Here is a 15,961-nt window from a genome sequence, read left to right as displayed (position 1 = left end):
CTTCTGTTTGTGCAATTCAGTGCTTGGTCAGCGACGAGATGGGCATCTGATGAGGCTGCCACCATTCGGGCAGGAGGACCCTCGTGAGCTCCAGAGAAGAGCCCACCGCTGGCGTACCACTTTTAGTACTGACGGCCCACTTGCCCCGCGTAGAAATTCTACAGAGAGGTCTGTTGTCACTCATGTGTCGTGCTCTCCTCTGCCATTAGATTTGGGAAGTGGAAGTGACGTGTGACTTTGGGGTACCTGGCCCCACTGCTGCCCACACCTTACAGGACTGGCACATTCAAACAGCTGCCAACGGCCTATCTGAGGTCCGCACTCACGACCCCTCAGTTACACAACTTACTGGGTGACGCCAGCTGAAGCTCATCACAGTGACACAAGGGACCTTGCCGATGTCACACTTTCTTTCTAGAAGGCTTATGCTTTTTGTGTTTACTCTTGGCTGGCAGCCATGTGACTTAAAAGTCTCCAAGTGGTCATCATCATCATCATCATCCTCACACTGAGCAGGAAGAAAAAATGGGCCATTTATCCAAAGCGACTTACAAATAAGATGATGGTCTGCCATACCTGCTGAAAGGTGAGCTGCATGTGCCCATAACAGCGAACAGAAACCCATTGTGAGCCTAGCGACCTGACGCAGGTATGACTGGCTGGCGTGGGCATTGGCAAGCTCAGAGATGGGCACTGCTGTGGCTGCACGTGGACGTGGTGACCCCCGTCGTTCAAATACGTTTTGCTTCTCAACACCTTAGGAGCCCCCTGTGGGTGTCGCGCGGTAAGACATGAGAAAAATGGCAACTCCTGCAATTTCATAAAAGGAACCAAATGTCACCAGTAGCTGCTGTGTGGGCATCTCAGTTGGGACAGTTTGCTGTTGGTGACGTGTTTGGAAGAGGAAGTGTGCCTGGGCCACACTCGGAGGAGTAAAGGGGGCTCGCTGAGACATGATGTATAAAAGAGGAAGGAGGGGCGAGCAGAGGGTCTCAAAATGACAGTCTCTGAAGCGGGCTTTACGGGGGCGCCATAGAGATCCAAAGTGCCAGGCTAAAGGTTCAGATACCCGCGGATACCCAGGAAACAGCACTGGGGACACGGAGGGCAAGAGAGAGCAAACATTTAACAACGTGTTCCTTTTATGAATCAAACACCGCAGTGGGAAGCTCGGGTGGTCCGAGCCTATGCCAGCATCTTCAGGGGCAAAGCAGGAGCCAACCCTGGCCAGGACGGCAGGGCATCACACTGGGTGACGTCTACTGCCTTTGGGCTGGCAGAGAGTCGCTGATCAGTGTCTATGGAGGACCACCCTGCCATATCAAAATGCTCACCTCTTGTCACATTGGAGCCTGGAGATGACAAACTCCGTGACATTCACCTGCTCAAACCGTCGACCACACGTCCAAAGCGAATCGGTGAAACTGCTGCTGCAGGTAAGAGAGCGGGCCCTTACAGCAGGGGTCTCGGCGGGCTGCAGTGGCTGTGGGTCTTCACTTGAGCCCATTGGCAGTTGTAGCCACTAAAGCAGTTTGTTTTGGGGGCTTCATTTTGTGTTTTCCTTTTGAATGCTTTGAAATCGCATTAATGGTACAAGACCACCCCCACACCAATATATGCAATACCATCAGATGCATCTTGATGCCCAGATATGCAAGACATCAAGCTTTTTTTGGGGTTACAATTTTGTGACCCTCTCGTTCGGAAAGATGTTCATTTTTGCACAGGCAATGCCACCCTTGTGACGCAGCAAACCACAAGTGGCCAGAGGGACCACCTGAACCCCCTAATGGGAGGCGAGGGGTCACCAAACGTCTGAATACAGTCATGTGAAGTGTCATTTGATGTGTTTGTGAGGTTGCTGATCACGAATACGGTTGGTCATATTTTTGATCTTTTGATTTTTTTTTTTTATTGGTGGTCCAGGCTTGCCCCCCACCCCACCCCCAGAAGGTTAAAATTGACCATTTCCAAACATAAGCATGTGGGGGGTCGTTTCAGATGATTTCAAGGTTGGTGGTGATGAATATGACGTCCTTTTTGATGTCTGGTCCTTTACTGGCCATCTGTAGACCTCCATTGGCAGGTGACAAGTGACACATTTTGATTGAAGCACACGTTTCTATTTGAAATATTTGACGCAGCTATTATTGTATGTTCTGCACTTGTAGCCCCGAGCTAAACTCTGACCTTTCTTATGAACGCCTCGATTCCGGACCCTTCATTGACGACTCCTTTTAGTTTTACGCGTCTGCTTGGAGGTCTTCCTGGTTTTCTGTTTTCTTAATGAAATGCAAATCAAGAGCCAGCAGCCCTCCAGTTTACAATGGCAGATGCACCTCGTGAGGTGTCTGAGTGAAGAAAATGGGGGGGACATCAAGTGCGGGTCTGTTGTGGTCCACATGACACGTGGGTGACATTCTCATACCAGGAAGTTTGTTTTCAGGGACCACCGAGTTCCTGCTTGATGTTAGTCCTTCGCCATTTGAGGTCCTGGGCCACCGTCATGTGTTGTGTTCCCACCACACAACGACCCCTGTAACCTTAATGCAAAATATGTGACGTACAGAGGAGGGTGACACGTTTTGGGGTTCACGGGGGACCACTGCCACCTTATTGCTTCAACGTGGTGAATGGCGTGGCTCTGAAGGGGGACCGCTGGGCTCCATCGTCACCGCTGACTCTCCAAAGTCCAAACTACTAACAGATTTCTAAGGTGCTACCAGAGCTTGTGGTCAACCAATCAGCTCAATCCATCAGCCAAGCCCCTCCCATAATCGTGAAGCACACACACCCTGCAGTGGGAGTGGCCAATGGGCCGAGTTCCTGTGGCGGGAATGCGGAGTTTCTACAAAGTCCACGGTTCTTGAAAAAAGTTCCTGAGGTGCGGTGGGAGAGCACCTATTGTCACCAAGGGCCACCTTCTAACTAGGACACTGGCCGGCCCTCCAGGCCTGCCTCAGAGAAGCCCATATCTGCTTGCTCCCCTTCCTGATCACACCTCACCTGGCATCACCTGCAGTGGCTTTGATGGTGGCTGCCCCGTGAGGAAGCCCCCTGCTAGGAGTGCCAGCAGCACAAAGAATTCCTGATGGCTGGCAAGAAGGCTTCATAAAGTTACAGAAAGGCACAAGTGACGAGAAGGTCACCAAAAGAGCTCTAATGCTTTAAGTGTCCTCTGAAGTGAAGTGAAGAAGTGGAGCCACCGTCACCTTCAGTAGGTCAGGCCGTCCCACCAGACTGGAGGACATTAATCTGGGAAGCCACCAGTAGGCTGAAGGCAACTTTGAAGGATTTCCAGGTGTTCACGATTGGTCAGTCTGTGTGTGTGACATCAACATCACAAACGTGACACCCAGCAGATTCTGAGGCTGTGAGGTGAAACACTTGATGGGCAGATGAATGAACTCCAGGAGAACAAAAGACGCCAAGCAGACCCCCTGTGCCGGGGACAGGCGAGTGGTCAGGACTGGTGGCTGTCAACTACACCCAAATTCTTGAGGAGAGCCTGCGGCCCCCTACCGGACAGCTGACGACTGAAACATTCCCCCCAATAAACAGCTGGGTGAGGGTCCATGAGTGGCCAAGTCACATGATGGACATCAAGAGAGCTCACCCCCAAATGCGACTCTGTGGGGTCGAAGAGGCACAAACTTCCCACATCTAAGTGGGCAAAGCTGGTAGTCACCAAACTGAATGGCGTCTCGGAGCAGGAGGCGGTCACCTCTCCAGCCCCGTTGTTCTGGTTTGTCACTTTTGATTGATTTTCAGAATCATCCAGTGACCGTTTCCGGGGACGTTGGGGTGGAGGAGGAAAACCCAGGTGGGCACAAGGGGGCACATGGAGACAACTGGGATGATGACCAAAGGTGGCAGTGACAAGACCTGAGCTACTGGTATGCCACTGGGTGCCAAGAGTGTGCAGGCCTGCGGTGACAGGCGGGGGGCAACACTGTGGACACAGGCTGTGAGCCGTAAGGCTTTGGGCTTCAAACCTTGCCCTGTGTGACCCTGAGCCGGTCACTTCACCCACCTGTGCGCCAACTGGACCATCAACAGAAATGACACCAGTCAGATCAGTAAATGATAATGTCAGTATTGGAGGGCATCGAGCCACTATGGCCACAAATAGCAGAAGCAGACTGACTTCACCCACTTTGGGAGTGTGACACGTGTGCGGGGGTCCGCTGCCTCCCCTTTTATTTTAACATTTCATTTTAAGCCACAGCGGCATAGCCTTGCCCGTTTCCTGTAAATCATGTGCACCTCGCTGAAGACGACTCGCCAGGCAGGGACACACAGAATGGCACTCCTTCACCTCAGGGTGTACCCGATGCCAGCAGCCTTCAGTCTGACAGCGAAGGTCTGCTTGTCCAGTTCTCCAAAATGGCCACAAGGGGTCAGCAAAGAGACACTGCTGCAGTCCCTGGCCACCATTTGGCGCTGTGGCTGCCTCCATGAAATGTCTTGTCATAAGAAGACCACCCGGCCTGCTGGCCCTGGGGACACCCTTGGCACTTATAGGTGGAGGTGGCATTAACAAAGTGACCCTGTAATTAGGGTTACCCCTGGGCAGTTAATCAGATGGAAGTCAGTCTGTGGGCACATTAGCAGTTCACGGCGGGCTTCACTTAAAATGACTCGAGAGTTCGGAGCAAGAGGGTCCCCCCTTTGTTATTCTTCACAATGCCACCCATCATCTGCTGTCGGTTTAACACAACGACCATTAAAACAAATGACAGTAAAGGGTCAATGGCAGTAAACGCGGGTGAGCCCCACAAAAGCCAAAAGTGCTGCCCCCCGGATACCAAATGCCCACCTCAGGGATATTGCTGATGCAGACACCCAGATGAGAGTTTCCAATGTCAGGTGCCGTCTGCCTCCTTCATTTTCATGTCATCACGTCCCAAAGGTCAGGGCAGCTCAGAAATGGCTGAAAGTCTTCATTGCAAATGAGTCACCCAGAGCTGGGTGCCAGTAAAGACGACACGCACCATCGGGGTATGCCAGCCCACCTCTGGCATCGGTCACCGAGTATGTGACACCAGCAACAATTAAATGACAATGGGAGATGCCACCATCATCTTAACCATCTCAGGACCCCTGGGAATGTCACATGTCACACAAGCCAGTGTGAGGACAGTGAGCCGGCCGAGCTCTGGTGGTCTTTGGGACTCACAGCCCTGAGCCTACAATGAATGGAGGCTGCTGACCGGTGGTATTGAACAGCAGAGAAATGACCATCGGTCACACGGCCAGCCTGTCCCTTCTCTGTCGATCGTTTCCTTTGTGTCCTGTGCTTGTCCTCCTGGGCCACTCTTTGTGACACGAGGGGACGTGTGCAGATTTTTTTTTATGTTCGTTAGAGTGACTTCCTGACCCACTAGTGTGACAAAACCCCCACATATGACACACCATTGGATCTTTTGCCCCCCCCCCACCATGGCGTTTGACCCTCTAGATCTGAGACCCCACCCCCCCAATTTTGTTGAGGTAATGCCAGCCTTACAATGACCAATAGGACCTGAAGTTGTGCACGCCTGCCAGCCGACCCCCCTAATGGGACAAGAGGGACCACAAAACCTAAAGGCAGGGTTAGGGTGGAGTGTCACTTCATGCTGTCTGAGGGTTGCTCATCTTGAATGTGATCACATTTTTGATATTTGATTCTGCACTGGCGGTCCCAAAACCCGTCCCCCCCCCCCGAGTCACTCTAAATGACACGTTTCAAACACGCACATGTGGGGTATCGTTTTGGACTATTTCAAGGTCAGGCATGATGAATATGGGGTGAGTTTTGATGTCTCAGCCTTTACTAGCCCCCTACAGCCCTTCATCAGAGGGTGACAAATGACACATTTCAGTGACGATTGAGAATATTCACACTTACAGCACACGCTCGAATATTTCAGACATTCTTGTTTTGTTATGTACGGCTGCCTCATCAAGTTCAGGATGTGTGCTGGGTGGCGATTACTAACTTGGCTTCATGTCGGCTTGAGTGGGCACTACAAGGGGCTGGCGCCAGCCTCACGTGGCCCAGGACTGCCTACACAGGTCTGGGAATGCTGTTAGGTTACTATAAAGCCCTATTAGACCTGACAGGGTGGCCTTACACCCAAATGCAGTCCTTGAGTCTCTGATGCCAGCGGGCATACAGACATATTGTGCCAGGCTTGAGCTCAGGTAATAAAAGGTGAACTTGTCATGCTCAATTTGTCAGCACATTTTATTTAACTGACGACGTCTCCTTTGTAACAGGAGGGCTGAACGTCCATGAAATGGGCACCAGTGACCAACGCTCCAGCACACCCTGCTATTTAAATGGTGAGGACGCAACACCAGAGCACAGCGTGCCAAGGTGCCAACTGTGTGAAGAGCCTGAATCTCAAACCGCCATGCACATCTGGTGGTGGTCTTCCCACTGCTGCCCTTAGCCTGTCTGAGTGGACGTCCCTCACAATACACAAAGTGTGGCAAGGAAGAAGCCCCTTCTGCGAAAGGACCACCCTGAGTAAAGAAAACACCCAGCAGATTCTGATTTGATGGTCAGATGAGTGAACTCCAAGCAGACCCGCTGGCAAGGGGTCAGGACTGGTGGTCATCACCTACACCCAAATTCTTGAGGAGAACCTGCGGCCCCCTGCCAGACAGATGAAGACTGAAAAAAAAAAAAAACAGGCGAGGTCCTCGAGTGGCCAAGTCACGTGATGGCCTCACCCCCAAATGTGATTCTGTGGGGACGAAGGGGCACAAACCCCCCCATCTAAGTGGGCAAAGCTGGTAGCCATCAAATGGAAAGGCATACTGGTGAAGGAGGCGGTCACCTCTCTGGCCCCGTTGTTCTGGTTTGTCACTTTTGATTGACTTTCCTCACAATAAAAGGACGATGGCGTGGGGGGACACACGTCCCACCAAGGGTGTCAGGCCCAGAATGCCCAGCAGCTCGTGGTGAGGACATCAACTGACAAGGACAGGAAAGGACAGTGTGGCTTGGCACAGTGCAGACCCCAAAGTGCCTACTGGGCTACGCTGGCAGCTGGGTGACCTTTGACCCTCCCCTTCCCCAAACAGACATGGACACAGGCATTGAGAGGAAGACGGACCCCCGTATCGCGCTCAGATCTTTTACTCCAGGCTGGGGTGTATCTAGAAACTGTGACAAAGACAGGTGGGCTCGTTACAATGACCGCGAGAAGCTCTAGTAGAAGCCACTGCCGGGGGTGAGCGTCACAGGGGGGGCTCCTCTCGTGCCAGGTTTTCACAAGTCCCGGGATCCCAGCGGTGAGCCGTGGGTGATCTGCGGCCAGGGCAGGCCGGGGTCAGACACGTGTCTCTGCATTTCAAACGCGCCCGCCGACGTGTCCAAGTGCTCCGGCAGAGAAGGGGAGCGCGAGCTGCCGTGGAGTCCTGGGCTCCCCGAGGCCGGAGGCGGGCTGGCGTCAAGCCTGGGGGGCGCGGCCTCCACATCGGGGTAGATGGGCACGGCGTCCTCGGACGTCACCGTCAGGTGGATCCCACTGGAGATGGAGTCGTGGAACTGGAGGTTAAACTGGTCCACGCCGGCGTAGTCGGGGCTCTGGAAGGAGAAAATGGAGCACAGCACTCAGCCGGTGGCGTCCTCTCTGAACATCGCAGGCCAGTCAACCCACTTTAGGGAGGGCTCACCTGCAAGGGGGATGCCAGGCTGTCCATCTGGGCAGGGGCGACGTTGTGCATCATCTGAGCCCCGGGACTGTAGAGGCTTGGCGGACGAGTGCTCGGTGAAAGGGCGCTGTAGGCCGGGGGTACGGGAGCCATTTGTCTCTGAAGCAGCTGCAAGATGACACTGATGTCTGCCGTCATGCGGGACTCCAATCTAAAGAAGGAGGAAGAACATCAACTGGAAGACCGCCACGGAACCCAGGCTAGTGGCACTCGGCCCCCCCTCCAGTATAGCGCCTTTCACACACACACACACACACGTACAGAGACCGACCGGGGGTCACCCACCAGCGCTAGGGGGCACAAGGCCATCACGCCAACATGCGCCCGTACTCAGCGGTGACCACTCAGGGCTGCTGATTAACCACACCGGCAGACTCAGGAAGAACATGCCAGCTCCACATGGGCAGCAGCCTGGCACGGGGAGCAAAGACAGAACAGTGAGCCTGTAAAGTAAACTGCTGTGCCAACATAAGGAATCAAGTCAGAGAGAACCTATTGTATGATAAGACGCTAAGGTCTGTGTGTGTGTGTGTGTGTGTGTGTGTGTGTGTGTGTGTGCGTGTGTCCCGCTCCTCTAAGCAATCTGATTGGTCACTTTGGCTTTGCTGACGGGACCTAAAGAGGAAACGTGAGTGTGAGACACACATGGAGGAGTAAAGGCCTTCAAAGTATAAAGGTGGACAAGGGGGCCTCAACATGGCCAGGCTTTAGTGCCGGACAAGAGAGGTTCAGATACAGGACAGGTATACCAGGGCGGGGCAAGAGATGCCAAGTATTATCAAATGCTGGAGGTGCCAGAGGGGAAACACAGGCATCCTGAAAAGGAGAAAGAAAGGACTGACAGGAAGCCATAATGGAAGGAGCAGGCTGACAGGCCCACCAGGAGCAGTTCATTCCTCCACATGACAGGTGGCAGTGACCCTGATTAAGACACCTGCAGGGTGGCATGGGAGTTGGAGTCCAGAAACGCAACCCTCTTTCAATACCACCAGAGGGAGCTGCTGGGGGAGGACTGCCCTGATTCCCACAAAACCTGGAAGTGCCCTGGACCACCGGAACAGGAGAGTAAAAGCAGTTCTTGAAAAGAAAGCCCACCGGCTCACGTAAAGCGAGTCGGGGTCGGGAGGTGGTGGGCAACACTTGCTTGGAGGAGAAAGGAGGATTGTGATTGGTTTGTTTTGCTGCTGTTTCATCAAATAAAAATCATTCATTTGAAGCTGGAATCGTGTTGTGTGTTGCCCTGTCTGTGGTTGGGGGGCCCACTGGTGCCCCCTAGTGGGTACAATGTAAGGTAACATGGCTAGTAAAATATAAAACACCCAAAGCCAAATGGCGTGGGCATTGGAAGAGAAGGTGTGTAATGTCAAGGGCCGCTGCCCTGCCAGGCCTACAGGGGGTTTTCAGGGTCAGGTGACCCCCACGGCGCCCACACTAATGCCAGCTCTTTAAACTTAGCGCCCCAAATCATTAAACACAAGACCACAAGCCTTGGTCTTTCTGCAGCCGCAGTCGATTTGTTTCCGTATTTCTATACCCGAGGCTGTGAAGAGGCACGCGCAGTGCCGACTGGCAGTCTATGGCTGATGGCAGATCTATGAAGTGTGTCAGAAGTGACACAAAGTGTGCCAGCCAGCAGGCGTATTTGGCCTTCACTCTCGGCGAGCTTAGTGGACACGTCTCGCCCTCCCTCTGGGTCCGCTTGTGAAGCCCCCTCAGCCGTCACGTATGAACCCCAGTTAATCTTCTTCTTACGTTTCAGTCCTCTGCTCTCCCTGACAGTTACATTCCAATGTGAACGTCGTGTACCCGTTGCCACCTTCCCAGTGGCAGCTCGTCTCTACTTGTGCCGAATCTCGCATGTCTGCTTCTTGTCGTTCCTCGCAGATTTGACGTTTCATTTGAACTCGGCTCCGGTGTGCCTTGTGAAGCTTCACTAACACGGAGCTCCGTGAAAGGTGCCACTGACAACAAAACGACACGTGCCACGCGTGCCACCTCTAGTACTGGACTTTTAGTGGTTGTTTGTTACCAGTCACCTGTTGAGCTGCGACTGCAGAAGTTCCAGCCGGGTCTCCAGTTCGCTAGGCCTCTCCTCTGCATGGGGGGCCGGTGGGTACGCAGCTCTGACGGGGGAACAGTGATGAAGGCTCTCGGAGTACTGGCTGGGCCGTCTCTCGGGCCAGAAACTGAGGAGGCCAGGCATGTTGATCGGAGGGGCTAAGGAAGGAGAGGAAGAGCAGCTGTTAGTGGGTGTGGGGGCCGAAGCCCCCCAACCTGAAGTGCACTTTCTCATACAAAACCTTAAAGAAACAAAAGACGCTTCCATCATATTCACTGCTCGTCAGTACCTGGATATGGATGACCTCCCATGCCAGCAGCATTGGTGCCAGGAGGCCTCAGGTTGACCACGGTGGGCGGATATTCCCGGAGCTCCCCCCTCGGCTCGACTTTGCTCTGACTTGAAGGCTTCACCTCGTCTTCACTGGACTGGGAGCACAAACTGGAGCTGCTGCTGAGCTCATTCCAGTCGGGCCTCAGCACCGCTCCTTGGTGGTTGGGCAGATGGTGGCAAGTGTGGTCGGGGTACGAGTCCTCTCGGTCCATACCATCTGTAGGGTGGGAAACAAAACGCGTCACAAGAGAGACACAGCAGCTGCCACTGCGTTCTCACGTCACCTTGTGCGCCACAGGTCAACGGGAGCCTGCTGGACGGTAGTGACGTGCTGTATGTTGATGTGCACACGCGGCTGACCACACGTGGCAGTAATGAGGTCTGAGATGACCCGAGTGTTGGTGTCCACCAAGTCTGCTGCTTCAGAGTCTTTAGGTCTTTGTGTCAGGCGTCTCTCTGACAAGCAGATCAGAAGTTTCAGAGGCTCTGACTGACAATGACGTGAAGATTATTCACATAATTTGCATATTTGCCCCTTCTTTCTTTGTCAAGACCCCTATAATTCACCCTGGCAGGCTGGCAATCAACTTCTGGGCCCAATCCTGACTGATGGTAGCTGCTCATTCTTGCAGAATCAGAATTGGTGGCTTTTTGTTTGTCCACCCGCCTTCTCGGTGGCATTAAGGTCTGGGGAGTTTCCTGGCCGTGGAACCCAAATGTCGATGTTTTGTCCCCCGAGCCACTCAGTTCTCACTATGGCCTTATGGCCCGGTGCTCCGTCATGTTGGTCACCAAACTTTTCTGGGATGATTGGAGAAGTTGCTGTCAGAGGAAGTTTGGGTCCCATTCTTTATTCATGGCTCGGGATTGGGGGGACACCAGCAGGGAAGAGCTTGGTCAGGAATGGCAGCAGGCAGGTGTGAGTGAGGTGAAGACTTTTAGAGGATGGCCTGGTGGGCATCAAGAAGGGTAACAAAGAGGCCAAGAAAAACACCAGAGACAGACTGATATTCTGGAATTGGACTGCTGACGTCTGCTGGGGTCAAATCATCGTCTTTGATGAATCCCTTTTCTGATTGTTTGGGGCATCTGGAGAAGAAAAGGTGAGTGGCACTACCATCAGTCCTGTGTCAGGCCAACAATAAAGCATCCTGAGACCATTCATGTCAACCGAGGCAGTGCGGGACTCAGAACACAGCCAGGAATGAAGACTGGGGGCAAGCAGTCCAAAGAATACCCCAGCAGTCCAATCCCAGAATATCAGAATAACATCTCTGATGTTTGTCTTGGCCTCTTTGCTGCCCTTCTTGATGCCCACCAGGCCATCCTCTAAAAGTCGTCACCTCACTCACACCTGCCTGCTGCCATTCCTGAGAAAGCCCTGCACTGGTGGTGCCCCCTCGATCCCGAGCCATGAATAAAGAATGGGACCCAAATATCCTCTGACAGCAACTTCTCCAATCATCCAAGAAAAGTTTGGTGACCAGCATGACGGAGCGCCGGGCCATAAGGCAAAAGTGACAACTGAGTGGCTCGGGGGACAAAACATCGACATTTGGGGTCGATGGCCAGGAAACTCCCCAGACGTTAATCTCATTGAGAGGCGGGTGAACAAACAACAACCCACCAATTCTGATTCTACAAGAATGGGTGGCAGCAATCAGTCGGGATTGGCCTCAGAAGTTGATTGCCAGCCTGCCAGGGTGAATTGCAGGGGTCTTGAAAAAGAAAGATGGGCCAACGGGCCAACACTTCATGTCATTGTCAGTCAGTCAGTCATTTTCCAACTTGCTACATCCTACCTACAGGGTCACGGGGGTCTGCTGGAGTCAATCCCAGCCAGCACAGGGCACAAGGCAGGAACAAACCCCGGGCAGGGCGCCAGCCTAGCGCAGGGCACACACACCCACACACCAGAGACAACTGTCATGTCTTTGGGAGGAAACCCACTCAGACACGGGGAGAACATGCAAACTCCACCCAGGAAGCGAACCCAGACGGGTCTCCTAACTGCCAGGCAGCAGCACTACCCACTGTGCCACTGTGCCGCCCCCCCATTGTCAATCAAAGCCTTTGAAACTTCTCAACTGCTTATCATTCTACTTGAGTATCTCAGAGAAACATCTGACATGAAGATCTAAAGACGCTGAAGCAGAAGACTTGGTGAAGACCAACACTCGGGTCCTTCTCAGATCTTTGGGCCCTGGCTGTCCCTGGCACCGCTGTGTCCCATTAGGGTGCTTTCACAGTCATTGGGGTTTTCTGCAAAGAAATAATTTGATGGTAGAAGTCCATCCATCTCTTTATTTTTGTAACCTGCTAATCCCGAGAAGGAGCCACAGGGCAGCTGGAGCCACAGGGCAGCTGGAGCCACAGGGCAGCTGGAGCCCCACGCAGCGATCACCAGGCATAAGGCAGGAAGCCCCCTCTCCCCTTTCTGAATGTATTGGTGTGAGATGCGTGTTGTGCCACAGTGCATGGGGCGTCCCAAATTAAGAGAGCACCGTAGTAGAAGCTGCCATGCAAAATGAAACCCGCTTGGAGGCCAGAGACGTGAAATGATCGACCTTAATGCCAATGCGGGTGACTGGCCAACGTCAAGGTGCTCACACAACATTCACCCCTTCTGCTTCCTGAAATGTGCCATAATTAATAATTCTCCAAAGGTCAAAGTCACTTCTTAAAGGGGCTCCCCTACCCATATAAGGAGTAAAAAAAAACACTTCTGAGGGTCCCGACAAATAAAGAAAGGCCGTAATATGCGTCGGTGTGCCTGAACCTGGAAGTGACAATGACATTTGAAATGGCCGTCCCCGGCCTGAGCTAAGAGTTGCGTAAAGGGGATGACAGACCTCTGGCCAGGCTCCAGTCAAAGAGAGGAAGAGGAGAAGAAGGTGACTGGAAGCCCAAAGGGAAAGCAAACGAGCCAACCCCCCCGTCACGTAGGGACGTCACACCCGCTCAGCCAACTCGTGTCTACCAGCAAGTGGCTGGAATGAAAACGGGCCTGATGGCTCCTGCAGCTTATCTTACCGCAACCATGATGGGGTCAGCTGGTGGCCATAGGTGGTCCAGCTAGTTCAGGTACGGAGTGGAAGAGCAACATTAGTCATAATGGCCTCCAATTTCATCTCTGGTGGGTCTAAAGTCGTTCCTGTAATCGTCCTGGCACTCACAGTAAGAATTCTAAAAACACTCCAGCAGTTTAACCAGCAGAAGAGCAAACCTGCAATCAGGGGCCTCCTGCCACTTCTTGGGCCATTGCCTGTGTCACAGTTCTTACCAGGGCGGTTTCGTCTGTGAAGCGAGTGTCTCCGTCGGCGGGCCCGTCGATATCCACATTCGGAGTCCTCACTTGGAAGGGAATTGACGATTCTGTCTGCCTGATACAAGAGACCTTCACTTAGTTATCGGCTCCCATGAAGAATCTGAGATGAATCAGCAGTGACATGCAGGGGGGGACACAATGAGACAGAGACATTACAGCACAGGGCCAGCGCAATCAGCGGTGCCACCTCAGACCTAAGAGAGTCACCATGCGAGTCAAGAGGACGTGACTGTTTGGGTTGGCACTGCAGGGATGTTGTGCTGACCACCATAACAGCTGTGTGGGCTGAAGACCCCCAGCCTAAAGCACGTCGTCTCATGCAAAACCTTAAAGATCCTAAGATCGTTGTAGACGTCTTCACCTGGGTGTGGATGACCTCCCGTGCCAGCAGCATTGGTGCCAGGAGGTCTCAGCTTGACCACCGTGGGTCCCCCCTCAGCTCGATTTGAAGGCTTCACCTCACCTTCACTGGCCTGGCCTCAATGTTCACGTTGACATGAAGTTACTTCAGCCAATTCGAACGTTTCATTTCACTTTACTTGCCATTTGTCTGTGTGAGGGTCACAGTGGTGACAGATGCCACCACCCTTCCCTATCCCCCACGTAGCCCTTCCCAGCTCCTCCCAACAGATTCCCAGGTTACACAGGAAGTGAACCCCTCCAGGGTTTTCTGGGTGTTTGATGAGACCCCAAAACCTGTAAAGGGACTTCATTTTGGCAGGTTGGTTGTAACCACAGGGGGGTTATGGAGACACAGACGGAGTGACAACCGGAGGCCTCGTCCCAAGAGCGCCTCTCCAGTCAGACCAGCGTCTGCTTCAAGGGCCACAGAGCCTTTTCAAAAGTCACTCAATCAAGCACAGGACGTCCTGAGGGATGTGCCAGTCACCATTACTGCGGACTCTGTGCCCACGCAGCCTGAGACGAGTGATGAGCTCCGCTCCGTGATCAGCTGTACGTCTGCAGTTGAGATGTAACGGGCGCCACATAATTTAGGGGCTTTGTTTCTGCCCTGTGTTCCCAGTTTGACCGAGGGATTCAGTATGTTGGGGGAACAGGGGGCCAAACCACGCCTGTGGGTCCTTGCGTAAAAATGACAAGGAGAAGGAAAGAGGATTAGAAAGGGAGCGATCCGTAAGGCACGAAGTGCTCCGTATCAAGATGGGATTGGGCGCGAGTGCGGAGGACATCGGTGTGCGCGGCGCTGCCTTTTATTTGTGACGCATGCGCCTTCCTTCCTTCCTTCCAGGGACTCCCAATCTTTTGGACGTCAAGTACCACCTGAGGTTCAGTGAGTTGCGTTGCGTACCACTCGCACCTTGTTGAAATGGGGGTGAGTTCGGGTCTAAACCGCCCTGAAATCTGAATAAAAGTTAAAGAATTGGAAGAAGTTATGCATAGAATTAATGAAAAAATGTGTGCATGTACATAAATTGATAAATTCCGGCCCGAAACTAAATCCTACCTTCGGCCTGTATGTGACGCTGTTACCGAAGACGAAATGGTATCGGCTTTAGGCTTAGATCGAGTGACCAAAAGCTCAAACAGTGAAGAAGTAGAAGTTGACTTCCGCGGAACGGAATTATGGTAGCGTCAAATGAACTACATACTGATTCGAATAATACTGTAGGTTTTATTTATTCAGAAGACGATATTTCACACCACACTAAATTTGGGAATCCGCGTATTTATTGTATTTAAACAATACTCACAACAGGCTTGTCATAAAGGGTTTTGCTCAGATAAATTAAATTTCAGGGACCGCGATGCGTACCACCTGAAAAGGCTCCGCGTACCACAGTTTGGGAACCGCTGCTTTGAGGGACGTTAACGCCATTACACCCGGGTGAGGCGGACTTCAGCATCCAAGAGAAGTGTCATCCCCAAGGCGATGAGAACGCACCTTTACAGATCTGTAGTGGGCAGACGTGACTGGGGACCAGAGCGCAGGCTTTAATAGAGAAACAAGGGGCTGCGAATGCGTATGGGGAGTGTGGTGTGTTTCATTTATATTCGTATATACCCTTCTATATAATTTAATAGTATCCGTATGTGTGGTGTTCGCGTCAAAACCTCGACTCCATACAAGTTAGAACCATCCAATGGGACTCTGCCTCTGTAGTTAGAACATCACGTGGCACACGCGGACGCGGTACAGTATTACATGATTGGCTAAGAATGTTCGAACGCTTCGGTGATGCCGCTTAGTGATTGGAAGTTCGGATCATTTTACTGACTCGGATCTTTGAGTCTCGTTCAGCAAAATGAACGAATCATTTTTCGAGTCATCTCGCTCAATTCTCTTTCCGGCTCAGACTGCATACTAGGTTAAGCTGATGGGGCTGTCACGTGATGAACGAACGACTCGAACCCGAAGACTCGAGAGATGAACTAATCAATTCTGTTACCGGCTCAGACTGAGTTGGTTAAGCTTATGGGGGTGTCACGTGATGAACGAACGACTCGAAAAACCCGAAGACTCGAAACAGGTGAATCAATTCCAATACAGAAACTATAGGAAGTTGCGCAAATGC

The 15,961-nt window shown here is 52.5% G+C and overlaps 1 protein-coding gene across 1 annotated transcript in view; it reads right to left on the bottom strand.

The window, feature by feature from the left end:
• Positions 1-7,089: 7,089 nt before the first annotated feature.
• Positions 7,090-15,961, bottom strand: part of kcnh6a (potassium voltage-gated channel, subfamily H (eag-related), member 6a) — an 86,528-nt gene continuing 77,656 nt past the window's right edge. The window contains exons 12-16 of the mRNA XM_039740871.1: positions 13,383-13,482; positions 10,056-10,316; positions 9,744-9,924; positions 7,669-7,858; positions 7,090-7,579 (exon numbers count right to left, since the gene is read on the bottom strand). Of these exons, the coding sequence (XP_039596805.1) occupies positions 7,262-7,579; positions 7,669-7,858; positions 9,744-9,924; positions 10,056-10,316; positions 13,383-13,482 (1,050 nt within the window). The 3' untranslated portion in view covers positions 7,090-7,261. The remainder of the gene's footprint in view (positions 7,580-7,668; positions 7,859-9,743; positions 9,925-10,055; positions 10,317-13,382; positions 13,483-15,961) is intronic.

This window comes from Polypterus senegalus, chromosome 17 (assembly GCF_016835505.1).
Source record: "Polypterus senegalus isolate Bchr_013 chromosome 17, ASM1683550v1, whole genome shotgun sequence".
Classification (NCBI taxonomy): Eukaryota; Metazoa; Chordata; class Cladistia; order Polypteriformes; family Polypteridae; genus Polypterus; species Polypterus senegalus.
This window is presented reverse-complemented; position numbering and strand designations above follow the sequence as displayed.